Source organism: Dipodomys spectabilis, unplaced genomic scaffold (genome assembly GCF_019054845.1).
Source record: "Dipodomys spectabilis isolate Male_0828 unplaced genomic scaffold, ASM1905484v1 ptg000137l, whole genome shotgun sequence".
Classification (NCBI taxonomy): domain Eukaryota; kingdom Metazoa; phylum Chordata; class Mammalia; order Rodentia; family Heteromyidae; genus Dipodomys; species Dipodomys spectabilis.
In genome coordinates this window covers 8,076,310-8,089,768 of record NW_024870814.1, presented here as the reverse complement: position 1 = coordinate 8,089,768, position 13,459 = coordinate 8,076,310, and the positions used below count along the sequence as shown (strand labels likewise).

At 38.2% G+C, this 13,459-nt stretch overlaps 1 protein-coding gene across 1 annotated transcript in view; it reads left to right on the top strand.

Annotated features, from left to right (window-relative positions):
* The window catches only part of Eif2ak3 (eukaryotic translation initiation factor 2 alpha kinase 3), a 70,244-nt gene that overhangs the window by 27,608 nt on the left and 29,177 nt on the right, over window positions 1-13,459 (top strand). Inside the window, exons 3-7 of the mRNA XM_042690426.1 lie at window positions 5,377-5,571; window positions 8,195-8,328; window positions 9,906-10,143; window positions 10,344-10,506; window positions 11,274-11,414. Of these exons, the coding sequence (XP_042546360.1) occupies window positions 5,377-5,571; window positions 8,195-8,328; window positions 9,906-10,143; window positions 10,344-10,506; window positions 11,274-11,414 (871 nt within the window). The remainder of the gene's footprint in view (window positions 1-5,376; window positions 5,572-8,194; window positions 8,329-9,905; window positions 10,144-10,343; window positions 10,507-11,273; window positions 11,415-13,459) is intronic.

Genomic DNA, 13,459 nt, shown 5'->3' with positions numbered 1-13,459 from the left:
TCCTGGACTTTCCTGCCTGGGCCAGCTTTGAATCCTCAGATCTGAGCCTCCTGACTGAGTTGTTAGGATTACAGGCATGAGCCACCAGCATCTGGCTTTTTTTTGGGGGTGGGGTGGGGGGGTCCGGTCGTGGGGCCTGAACTCTGGGCCTGGGCACTGTCCCTCAGTTCTTCAGCTCAAGGCTAGCACTCTACCACTTGAGCCACAGCACCACTTCCGGCTTTTTATTTTCTGCTTATGTGGTGCTGAGGAATCAAACCCAAGGTCTCATGCATGCAAGGCAAGCACTCTACCACTGAGCCACCTTCCCAGCCCTTTTTTTAAATATTTTATATGCTTGAACTTTTTCATAGTAAAAATAAAGTTGAATGTATTAACCAAAATGTATGTGCATATGTTTGTATGTATGCTTATGTGTCTGGGTGTAAGTTACATAGAAAATAAGAACTAAATGAATTCTTTTTCTCATAGAACGAGGAATTTTTGGCATTTTTATTGCTGATGGTATTCATTTTAGTAGCGGTACTTCTTGTTTTCCAAAGTTCTTTCTTCCTCTTGAAAATTAGAGCTAATACTTTCATATTCTAAATTTACATAGCAGTCCCTGATTATGTGTGCCCCTTCATATTCACTGTTCCACTTGATTTTGTTAAGGAACAGAAATTGAATTGCTTGACTAAACTGGGTGGTGATTACACGAAGACTACAAATCCTTGGTACTGTTTGCTAGCCAATGTAGCAGACTTTATATTTTAAAATTGCAAATAGGGAAAAACAAAGAGAGGAAATAAACAGGCAAACATGAGACTTTATATTTTTTTAAATGACCAAAGGAAAAGCAAGTCCCGTAATTACTTTGAGATGCAGAGCCTCAGATCAGAACAAATAACTGTTTACATGGACAAATCACTGGAATGTGAAAATGCATCACCATAACCTACATTTTTTTTCTACCAAGAGATTTGCAGCTGACTGTGAGTGACTCATTCCTTTGCTTAGAGGATGAGGTAATGCTATTGTGAGAGGTGATGTCATCTCTCTACCTGAACTGCATACATATATATCGCTTCTCAGGCTCTCAAGGAAAAACACCATCTGCTTTCACATATGCAGCCTGAGACATTACTGAGATTGGTGCAAAGGTCAGCAGCCATGTGTATGACTCATCAACAGCCAATTAATGAAGAGTAGCTATTTAAAAGTGAACTTCTAAAAATCATAATCCATAAGTATGACATAATGATTCAATGTTGAATCATAATTTTTTGTTATTTTATGTCTGGTATTTATTGAGTTAATATTGATGAACTTTAATATTTAAATTAAGGCCACTTGCTCAATATGTTTAGTCATCTCAAACCTTGGTTGTTTAAATTATATTTGTTTGTTTTTAATTGAAACTTCTTTATTTTTAAATTTTTTATTGCTATTATAATGGTAATATACAGAGGGTTTACAATTACATAAGTCAGATAAAGAGTACATTTCTTGGGCTGGGATGTAGCTCAGTGGCAAAGCACTTGTGCAATGTCTGGGTTCAATCCCTAGTGCCAAAAAAGAAAAGACAAAAAAAAAATACAGTTTGTTTAAAAAAAAAACTAAAACTAAATGAGTACATTTCCTTTTGGACAATGTCACTCTCTTTTTTATTTTTTGGAGATGTGTGGATTATTCTTCAAAGAGGACAAAAATTTTAGTCACCTTGTAGTTTGACAGTTGCTTTTTGTAGCTAAGAGCCATTGTGTTCCCTAAGGATCTGCTACCACTTTAGGGAAAAAGAGATTGTTGGTGGAAGGAGAAACAATTCGAAATAAATGTTCTCTGCTGACCATAGATCACTAGACCTGCCTTTCTTTCCTTGGTGTATACCTGCTTTCCTGTTTGCACTTAACCTGGTATTACTGCTGATTTGATCAAACAATTGAAACACCTATTTTTTAACTTTGTCATAATTTGAATCTACAGTTCTAGTAAATATAGAAATCCTAACATACTGTGGAAGATGGAGAATTATAAATACTTGATTCGCTAACTGATAATGTAGCTCAAAATGGAAGATAATAAGCTAAATACTGTGTCCTGTTGTTGTAGAGTATGAATGTTGTGATGTAAATTTGTTTTAATGACAACTTCAAGTTTGAACATTATACAGAAGATAAAAAGTTCTAATTTTTAAAAATCTTTTCTGTTATCAAGAAATATGAGAAAATAAAGGATAAAATAGTAATGCTAAAACAATAATGAGATCCATGTCAATGTTGTTTGAGAACTTGTTAAATATACTGTTTTTTTTTTCCATTAAGAAGTATAAGTGGAAATTTTTCAGTGCCAGAATGGTAATGGTATAGTCTTCTGCATTGAATTACAGAACTCTTGCAAGGGGCTTAAGTACTTTTCTTGGGCTTGTGCTGTACCACTTGAGCCACAACTTTAGCTCTGCTTTTTTGCTTTTGTTTAATGGAATCTCTTGGACTTTTCTGACTTGTCTGGAGATCCTCTGGAGTTCAGCCTCCTTAGCAACTGGAATTACTAGCATGAACCAGTGGCATCTGATGTTGAGTACCTTTCTTTTCTTTGTAACTTTGAATAGTTACAACAACTCTGAAAAGTTACAGCAGTCATAATGATACGAATAGACAATCAGATTTGCCTGCCCTAACTTAGTTGTTTGACTTATCACTTACATGCACTATGTTCAAAAAAATGCAGTGGTGGAGCTCACTGGACACTGATGAAAGTGAACTACACAACTCATGGATAGAGATGGGAGAGAGGGAACAGAAAATGTATGAAAGGAGAAGCTGGAAAGGTGGCTAAGTGGTAGCGTGCTTGCCTTGCATGCATGAGACCTTGGGTTTGATTCCTTAGCACCACATAAGCAGAAAAGGCCAGAAGTGGCACTGTGGCTCAAGTGGTAGAGTGCTAGCCTTGAGCTGAAGAGCTGAGGGATAGCACCCAGGCTCAGAGTTCAGGCCCATGACCAACAAAAAAAAAAAAATGTATGAAAGGAAATATATTCATTACCTAACTCATGTAATTGTAATCTCTCTGTGTATCACCATTATAATAACAATAAAGTAAATAATAAAAACATAATTTACTGATAGGAAGCAGCTGAAAAACTTGTCTATATCCAATGCATAGAATAATTGTAACTATTAAAGAAGTTATTAAAAATGTGTTGTGTTCTTTTGCTTAGTCATTGCACTCCTTGTATGTCTGCCACCTTGACACTTCTTGTATAAAACATTTGGAAATGAATTCAATATACATAAATATGTGTGTTGAATATTACTCCTGAAAACATTGCAGTTCTTTAATCTCCTTATATTTGAGTTCTGTCAAATTATTTAATAAATGTCCTTTTTTCTCCCCCAAGGTAGATCTTGCTGTATCACCAACTGGCCTAGAACTTGCTATGTAGCTTAGACTGGCCTTGAACTCAACAATCCTCCCTGCCTAAACTTCCTGAGTTTGGGGGTTACAGGCATGCACCACTATACTCAACCTTATGATAATAAAGCCTTTATAATGTTTTTTATAGCATCTTCTACCCATAGTTCAGCGTCTAGTCTTTACATCATTTATATGTCATTAGCCTTTTCTGATCTGGTTCCCATAGCCTTCATCTTTTTTTTATGCCATTGATATTTTTGGAGAATAGCCTAGCTGCTCTTTTATTAAAGAAAAATAGAAGTTACCTCATCACTTCATCATTCTTGTGCTTGCCTGACAGTCCACTCTGATCAAGTTAACTTCTAGAAGTACAACATAAGTTATGTTATATCTCCCTAAAGAGAGCACTGCTATCTTGAATGGATGGGATTAATTTTGACTATCTAGTAAAAGTATTGTCTGAGATGTTCACTGTAGAATTCTGCAGCCAAGTGCCAGTGGCTCACACCTGTTATCCTAACTACTCACAGGCTGAGATCTGAGGATTGCAGTTCAAAGGAAGCCTTGGCAGACCTTAACCACAAAAAAAAAACAACAACAGAAATAGAGCTGTGGCTCAAGTGGTAGAGTGCCAGCCTTGAGCAAAAAAAGTTAAGGGACAGTGACCAAGCCCTGAATTAAACTGGCACACGTGTGCATGCATGCACATGCACATACACACACAATACCATTGTTTTATTGTCTTATAACTGACAAGTAATAATCTATAGGGAGACATTTAAAGCCTGTGCAAATATTGTACTCCTCATCAACATTTCTACCTGTAATTAGCATTTACATCATTGCTGATTCTTGTCTAATCCAGTCTTTCTGGTTACAAAAAGCTAATTTTTCCAACTCTAACCTTCCTTTCTCATACTGTACGTATCTGTGTTTACTGGTACAGCCCTATGCACTTCAGAGAATCCACCATGAAGCCCTGTTGCTCTAACTTGCAGTAATATCCCAGGCCTGACCAGCCACTGTCAGCTAATTCCTGCCTCTGTCTGTACTTCCTGTCTCCACCATCTCCTATCAGTCTGTTTATTTTCTTTGTGGTTCTTCTATTGTGACCTGTACACTTCAACCTAAGGATTTTAAAAGCCTGGTTCCCAGCATCAGCATAGTTTACCTGCTCATGTTGAGATCTTTGTCCATATGTTATTTTCTCAGCAGGATCTAACACGAGCTGTTTATTGACAGCCTCTTCCCCACTTCACCCTGACATTTCCCAGGCCCCTTTTTCATGTTATACTTTCCCTGCTGTGGTATATATCACCTAACAGGCTGTATTAACTTATTTACGTTGTTTCTTCTGACACAAGAGCAGTGACTTTTCTTTGTTTTGCACAGTGGGCTAACCATCAAGACTGTACCAGGTATATAAGTTGACCCTCATAAAGACTGTTTAAAGAAGCAAGAACAACTGACACATAAACCCAGGAAGCTTAGTTCTCAGCCATCTAGCTCATAGCAGATTTGAGAAAATAAATAAAAGAAGGAAAGGAATACTGCTTGAATCAGCATCTCCAAACCTATATTCCTTGGGTTCAAGTCCATGACCATAATTGGACTAGATAAAATAGGTCTAGAAAATACTGTATGTGCTATCCATTTGCTAGAAAAATCATTGACTATGTGAATAGCTATAAGAACAACAGTAACCTTTTGACATTATTGGATTCCTAAACTCTCTTTTGGGAACTTATCTACCTTAGAGGTCCTCTTGGCTCACATCAGAGTTTGAGATAAACCATAGTGAACTGTTCTATGTAGGCCCAAGGAATAATTAGATGTTTTTTTTAAATCACTTTTGGTTGATGGACCCAGCTTCTTCATCTGCTCTTCAGAAGGAGGCTGGAGTATATGATACTGAAGATTCAGGCTCTTAAGTCTTACTCTTAATGTTATGGACCTTTTCAAAGTTAGCTTTTGTTTTAGGTATTTGGGAATAAAATGATAATTCCTTCCCTGGATGGAGACCTCTTTCAGTGGGACCGAGACCGGGAGAGCATGGAAACTGTTCCTTTCACTGTTGAATCCCTTCTTGAATCTTCTTATAAATTTGGAGATGATGTTGTTTTGGTTGGAGGAAAATCCCTTACTACATATGGACTCAGTGCATATAGTGGGAAGGTGAGTGAAAATGTATTTATTTGGGGGAGATCAAAATAAGTTGGGATAGAGGAAATAATTTTTGAAACTATACTATTGAGGTTTATTATCATTTCCTCGGGGATAGCACTTGTTTTAACAAGAAAAAAGTAAAATAGAAAGGGGAAACTAAATTTATCTAAGAAAAGAATAAAAAGCAGTGCCAGAAATAGTAGAAGGAAGAGAATGAATGTGCTCTACTATGTCAGGTGCCCTTTTCATACTTTATTGTCTGTTTTTTGCCAGTCCTAGGGCTTGAACTCTAGGCCTGGGTGCTGTCCCCTGAATCTCATAGCATACAAGGCTAGCATTCTATCACTTGTGCCACAGCACCCCTTCCCAATTTTGTTTTGGGGGGGGTCGGGTCATGGGGCCTGAACTCTGGGCCTGAGTGCTGTCCCTCAGCTCTTCAGCTCAAGGCTAGCACTCTACCACTTGAGCCACAGCGCCACTTCTGGCTTTTTCCTTTTTGTTTGTGTGGTGCTGAGGAATCGAACCCAGGGCCTCATGCATGCAAAGCAAGTGCTCTACCACTGAGCCACCTTCCCAGCCCTTCCCAATTTTTTTTATTAGTTTATTGGGTTTTCCTACCTAGGCTGGCTTCGAACTACTATCCTCAAATCTCAGCCTCCTGAGTAGGATTATGGGTGTGAGCCACCAGTACCCAGCTCATACATTATTTTTGTTGTTGTTGTTTTTGTCGGTCATGGGGGCTGAACTCTGGGCCTGGGTGCTGTCCCTTAGCTCTCCAGCTCAAGGCTAGTACCCTAATACTTGAGCCACAGTCCCACTTCCGGCTTTTTTATGCTTATGTGATGTGAGGAATCGAACCCAGGGCCTCATGCATGCTACACAAGCACTCTACCACTGAGCCAACTTCCCAGCCCCTCATACATTATTTTTGAAGCTTCAGAGTATTACTAAGGGTTACAAGATTTATTCATATTTTGACAAGGGTAGAACCCTGCAAAGATAAATAATAACCCTGATGATATCCCAGTTCATTGGTTTATCTAATGTGATCATATAAAAAGATAATCCAAAGGGAAAGCTTAAACTCATCTTACGGATGAGAGAACTAGGCCTTTAAAAAGGCTCAGAAATTTCCCAGGTCAGATTTGATGTATTTTGTTGGGATATAGTCAAAATACGATCTGCTTCTAAGATTGCATCTTGCAATGCAAATTCATTATTAAAATCATCCTTTTAAAACAACCAAAAAGTCTTTTTTTGCAGGGGGGGGGGGGAGGGTCCGGTTGTGGGGCCTGAACTCTGGGCCTGGGCGCTGTCCCTCAGCTCTTCAGCTCAAGGCTAGTGCTCTACCACTTGAGCCACAGCGCCACTTCTGGCTTTTTTCTTTTTTGCTGAGAAATCGAACCCAGGGCCTCATGCATGCAAGGCTAGCGCTCTACCACTGAGCCACCTTCCCAGCCCCCCAAAAGTCTTTTAAACCCTTGGTATGTGAATATTTTGTATATAATCCTATTCTTTTTTTTTTTTTGGTCGGTCCTGGGGCTTGAACTCTGGGTCTGGGCTCTGTCAGCTCTTCAGCTCAAGGCAAGCGCTCTACTGCTTGAGCCACAGTGCCACTTCCGGTTTTCTGGTGGTTTATTGGAGATAAGAGGCTCACGGACTTTTCTGCCTGGGCTGGCTTTGAACCATGATCCTCAGATCACAGCCTCCTGAGTAGCTAGGATTACAGGCATGAGCCACCGGTGCCCTGCTATAAACGTAGTCTTAAATAAGGAAACATAATAATGTGACTTTTAACTTGAATTGTTCCTCAACTAAGTGTTAGGCCCATAGCACCTTCTTGCACTTGGAATGTTTTGCTGCCTTCTTGACCCACCTGCATCTGTGTTGTATTGAGAAGGCTATCATAATTCCATCTTTTTTTTTTTTTTTGAGCAAACACGCACTTGAAGATTGAAGTTTGCTTTCATGTTCTCGTCTGTAAAATAACAGATTTGAACCCCATCATCTGGTTCTTGTTGGATGTGCTACTGCAAAATTTTGATACTCTAGCAGATATACTTTCTTTGTAAGGATTTTAGTTTGGGTTAAAATATGAGTCTTCTTTATTAGTTCAGTGATATTTTGGAGGTATTCTAAGTTTGAAAGCTATTAGAAAAGGTTCAGTTTTTGTTTTTTGGTTTTTTTTGGCTGGGGGGCGGGGGGGGAGGTCCAGTCATGGGCCTGAATTGTGGGCCTGGGCAGTATCCCTCAGGTCTTCAGCTCAAGGCTAGCGCTCTTCCACGTGAGCCATAGCGCCACTTCCGGCTTTTTTTTTCTGGTTATGTGGTGCTGAGGAATCGAACCCAGGACCTCATGCATGCAAGGCAAGCACTCTACCACTGAGCCACCTTCTCAGCCCCTCAGTTTTGGGTTTTTTTTTTTTTTAACCACACCACTTTTGTTATATGGAAACTGTGAGATTGACTTTCATGATGTAAATCTTAGGAGTTAATCATGATATTTCTTATTAGGCACTTCTACTTGGGCACATTTCTTTAATTTCCTCTTTTTTAAAAGTTCTAGACATTTTTTAATGTCTCTGATCTCCTGTGTCTTATGTCCTTTGCTCATTTTACATCTGCCTTTTCAGGTGAGATATATCTGCTCAGCTTTGGGGTGTCGCCGATGGGATAGTGATGAAATGGAAGAAGAAGAAGACATTCTGCTGCTGCAACGCACCCAGAAAACCGTGAGAGCTGTCGGACCTCGTAGTGGCAATGAGAAGTGGGTATAAAGAATGACAGTACTGAGATGAGATTAATGATGCTTTTCACAGCACCAAGTTCTTTGATTGCAGAAGACAACAATCATGTATGAGAGTTTGTCTGCTTGACTCTGTAGTTCTCTATAGTTTCATAGTTTGGGTCTTTATTACTATTTTGTTTTTGCAATATTAGGCATTGGACCCAGGGCCTCACATATGCAAGACAGGTGTTATATCACTGAGTTATATCCCCAGCTTCCAATTTTAGGACTGTTATTTTACTTTCTTTAACTTATTTAGTCTCTTACTTTTTGTTTCTTTAGATAATGAATTCCTTATGTGATTTCTACACTTAAAGATAGGATTAAAACATAAGATATTCCGATCCTCTATCATGTGCCATATTTTTTAAACTTAATACTAAAGTTTTAAATTGCCTGAGTAGTAAAAATAACCTTAGATCTCATCTTTATCTTTTGAAAGTGAACCAGTCGCTCAGATTTTTCCCAGTCTGATGCAATATGATTCAATTGTTTTTCCTGAAAACTGTTTCCTCAAACCCAGTTAAAAATTCATTGATGGTTTCCACATTTGGTGGGCCATGAATAGGGCTTTGCGTGTGCTGACAGCCTGACCTTTATCCTGATGGGATTTTGTTTTCTTAAGGGCTCTGAGTGTTCAGTGGGAACTTAGTCACTGTAAAAGCAAAAGTACAATTTAACAATTCACCTACCAGAATAAAAAGAGTGTGTAGTTCCAAGAACCATGTTCTTAAGTATATTTTTCTCATTAGATGTCAAAGTTCTTAACCCATTCTATGATAAGACATTATAATGTCAATAGTTAAGTGACCTTTCTATTTACTAACTATAGAGAAATCTTTACTATCACTTTATTAGCAGTGCACTAAAACTTAGGAAAGAGTAGATGACTTGCCACAACTCAGAGATCTGATACTGGAGGTAAGGTGGTGAGGGGAGCTGAAGTTGCATCTTCAAGGCCATGTTTTCACATGACGCTAAAGTTGATTCATTCTTCTGGCTTTTTTACATTGGTTTATAGGGATGTGTTCATTTCTCTGCACTTGAATGAAATGTACTCGGGTTATTAAGAGACATGGTAAGACCTGAAACAGGTGGCTTACATCTGTAATCCTGGTTACTTAGGAGGCTGGGATATGAGGATTGCAATGCAAAGCCAGCCCAGGCAGGAAAAGTCCATAAAACTCTTATCTCCTATCAGCCACTCAAAAGCCAGAGTGTATGCCACCTCATTTTGAGGGGACTTTGTGTTGAAGAGACTCATTCTGACTTGTAAGTGTGAACATTTGTTAATTTTGGGGAAAAAATATCTGATCCATACTATTGTCTGTCTGCCCACAACTCTCAGAACTAGTTTTTCTAGTCTCAGATAGGGTTCTCACAGGCCCTCTTGTGGCGCAAATCAGTAAGACAACCTCTGCCAGAAATTTACATTGATTTGTTCAATTTCTCATCACAAAATTTTGATGCTTGTTTCTTTAGTCTAGAAGTATTCTGTATTACTTAGTCCCTTTATTTAAGTGTAAGTTTCTAAAACACACCTTTGTAAATTTAAGGTGGAATTTCAGTGTTGGCCACTTTGAACTTCGGTATATTCCAGACATGGAAACTAGAGCTGGCTTTATTGAAAGCACCTTTAAGCCCAGTGGAAACAAAGAAGATACTAAAATTATTTCAGATGTGGAAGAACAGGAGGCTGCCATGCTGGACACGGTGATTATAAAGGTCTCAGTTGCTGATTGGAAGGTTATGGCATTTAGTAAGAAGGAAGGACATCTGGAATGGGAGTATCAGGTATCTAACACCCACTGAGAGCTTATAAATGTTTTCTCCTCTCCTACTTTGATCATACTTACTGGTGGAGTGAAGTCACTAACATTTTGTGTCCTCAACTTATTCTCTATGCTTTAAAAAAATTTTAATTGGTATTTTATGAATTAGCACTACTGAAATACTGCTTTAATTATTTAAAATTTGTTTCCATTTTTGTTTAGTTTTGTACTCCAATTGCATCTGCCTGGTTGGTTAGGGATGGCAAAGTTATTCCCATTAGTCTTTTTGATGATACAAGTTACGCATCTAACGAAGAAGTTTTGGAAGATGAAGAAGACATTGTAGAAGCTGCTCGGGGAGCCACAGAAAATAGTGTATACTTGGGTGAGTATAATACTTGCAGAATGATAGTACCATTGGCATACTGACAGCTGTACTGTGTTGATATATTATTTCTTCCTACTTAGAAGTACCTATCATAGTTTTATTTCCTTAATGTATTCTTTGATTTAGATAGCCCTTAAATTTATATTTTAATTTCCATTTCTGCTATGTTTCCATTTATCCAGTTCTGAAACTTAATTATAGTTTGTCCTTTTCATCTCATATCTATATTAGAAGGGTTTAGAAATGTTCTTATTGTACAACTTGATAGAAAATTACTTAATATGTATGTCTACAATTTGAAGACAGTATATACTGTCTACAATTTGCATTTCCATTTGTATTTCCATGTTTATTATTCTCCCACCCTTGTCTTAAAAATTAGGGTTTGGGTCTGGAGGAGTGGTTTAAGTAGTAGAACACCAGCCAGGCAAACAATACTAGAAAATACTTCATCCTGAGTTCAGACCCTGGTACCAGCATAGAATTCAGACTCCATGAAAAGCAAGGATTTTAAGAAATAAGTGTCATACATGTGGTATGAGAGTATTTGAATGATTAGCTATAGTTCTAGAATTATATGTATTCAGATAAACATTAGTAACCATTAAGTTAAATTCAAGTGCTCCAGGCTTTTCTATTCTATGAGCATATACATACAAAAAAAGTAAGTAGAGTTAATCATATCCAATAAAAGTGAACCTTTTAAAAATGATCTTGCATAGTTGATGAACAATTATTAATCAGCAATGTTCTGGTTGATTCAGGAATGTATAGAGGCCAGCTGTATCTGCAGTCATCAGTCAGAATTTCAGAAAAATTTCCTACTAGTCCCAAAGCCTTGGAATCTGTCAATAATGAGAATGCAATTATTCCTTTGCCAACAATCAAGTGGAAGCCCTTAATTCGTAAGTGATCATAAATTTCACAACTACTGCTAAAATGTTTATGGACCTAATCCTGTCTTTTCATATTTGAATATTGCAGACATAATCACTATTATACACTTTATATTCTACCAATAAATTGGGAAGACATTACAGATATTAATAATGCATTTTGTAATTCAGAACATTTTTTCTGGGAAGCAGCAGTTGCTTCTATAGAAATGAATGTTTTTCTTGTTGTTGTTTTTTTGGGTCCGGTCATGGGGCCTGTATGCTGGGCCTGGGCGCTGTCCCTCAGCTCTTCAGCTCAAGGATAGTGCTCTACCATTTGAGCCACAGCGCCACTTCCGGCTTTTTTCTTTTTTTGGGGGGGTTCCGGTCGTGGGGCCTGAACTCTGGGCCTGGGCACTGTCCCTCAGCTCTTCAGCTCAAGGCTAGCGCTCTACCGCTTGAGCCACAACGCCACTTCCGGCTTTTTTCTTTTTTTGCTTATGTGGTGCTGAGGAATTGAACCCAGGGCCTCAAGCATGCAAGGCAAGCGCTCTACCACTGAGCCACCTTCCCAGCCCCCGGCTTTTTTCTTTTTGCTTATGTGGTGCTGAGGAATTGAACCCAGGGCCTCAGGCATGCAAGACAAGCACTCTACCACTGAGCCACCTTCCCAGCCCAGAAATGAATGTTAATTCTGTATAATTTAGAAAAATTTGTAGTGATTTAAAATAAAGTTTAGCTTTTAACATATTTATAATAATATTTTGGGTAAAAATTATCTATATAGCATATCATATTATTTGAGATATAAGTGAGTTGAATATAAACAATGTGTTGCCCTCTCCTTTAATGATCTTTCCATAACTTTTTTTTGTTTTTTAATACACAATTGCTTCTTTTTTTTATTTTTTTAAGTTTAAATTTATTTTTAGATAACATACTAGAACATAAAAATTTTACACATTTGTGAGATATTATGTGATATTTTAATATATTATAAATTGTATAGTTTGAATATATACAAAATTTTTTCTTTTTAACCATTTCTGACTTCTTTATGGTAAAAATATTCAGAGTCCATTCTTTTAACTTCAGTAAATTATTATTAAAAATAATAAAGATTGTTGGGTGCTTGTAGCTCACACCTGTAATCCTAACTACTCATATCTCAATATGAGGATCATGGTTCAAAGCCATCCCAGGCAGGAAGTCTATGAGACTCTTATCTCCAATTAACCAGCAGAAAACAGGAAGTGGCCCTGTGGCTCAAGTGGTAAAGCACTAGCCTTGAGCTGAAGAGCTGAGGGACAATGCCCAGGCCCAGAGTTCAAGCCCCACAACTGACAAAAAAAAAAATTAATTTAATTTTAAAAAATGTGTCTCCAAATACAGTCACAATCTGAAACTATGTTAAGGGTTAGGACCTCAACATAGGATTTTTCAAATTTTTGGGCTGGTCCTGGGGCTTGAACTCAGGGCCTGGACACTGTCCCTGAACTATTTTGCTCAAGAGTAGTGCTCTACCACTGAGCCACAGCTCCACTTCTGTCTTTTTGGTAATTAATTGGAAATAAGAACCTCCTGGGCTTTCCTGCCCAGGCTGGCTTTGGACCTCGATCCTCTAATCTCAGCCTCCTGAGTATCTAATATAATAGGTGTAAGCAACTGGTGCTCAGCTTCAACATAGGAATTTCAGAAAGACTGAATTCAGCCCAGAACAACCACCATCCTCCAGTCACATACCCAGCCTCCAATTGTCTTAAGACTTCTCTCAGCTCTCCAAACAGGGCTTAACTTGCTCTTACTTCTTGGCTTTCCACCTTAATTGATGCTTTAAAATACTCATTCTATATTTGTTTTATGTTGAGATGGGGTCTCACTATGTTACTTATGCTGGTTATGTAATTCCTCTCACCTCATCCTCCCAAGTATGAGACCTCAAGTGTGCACTACCATGCCCATCTTCATAGCCTATGTAAGATTGTCAATAGCAGCAACTTATATCTTATATCTTTGAGCTGAACTGTGGTGAGATATCAGTTTATTCAAAGAGTGAACATATGCATTTTCATTGA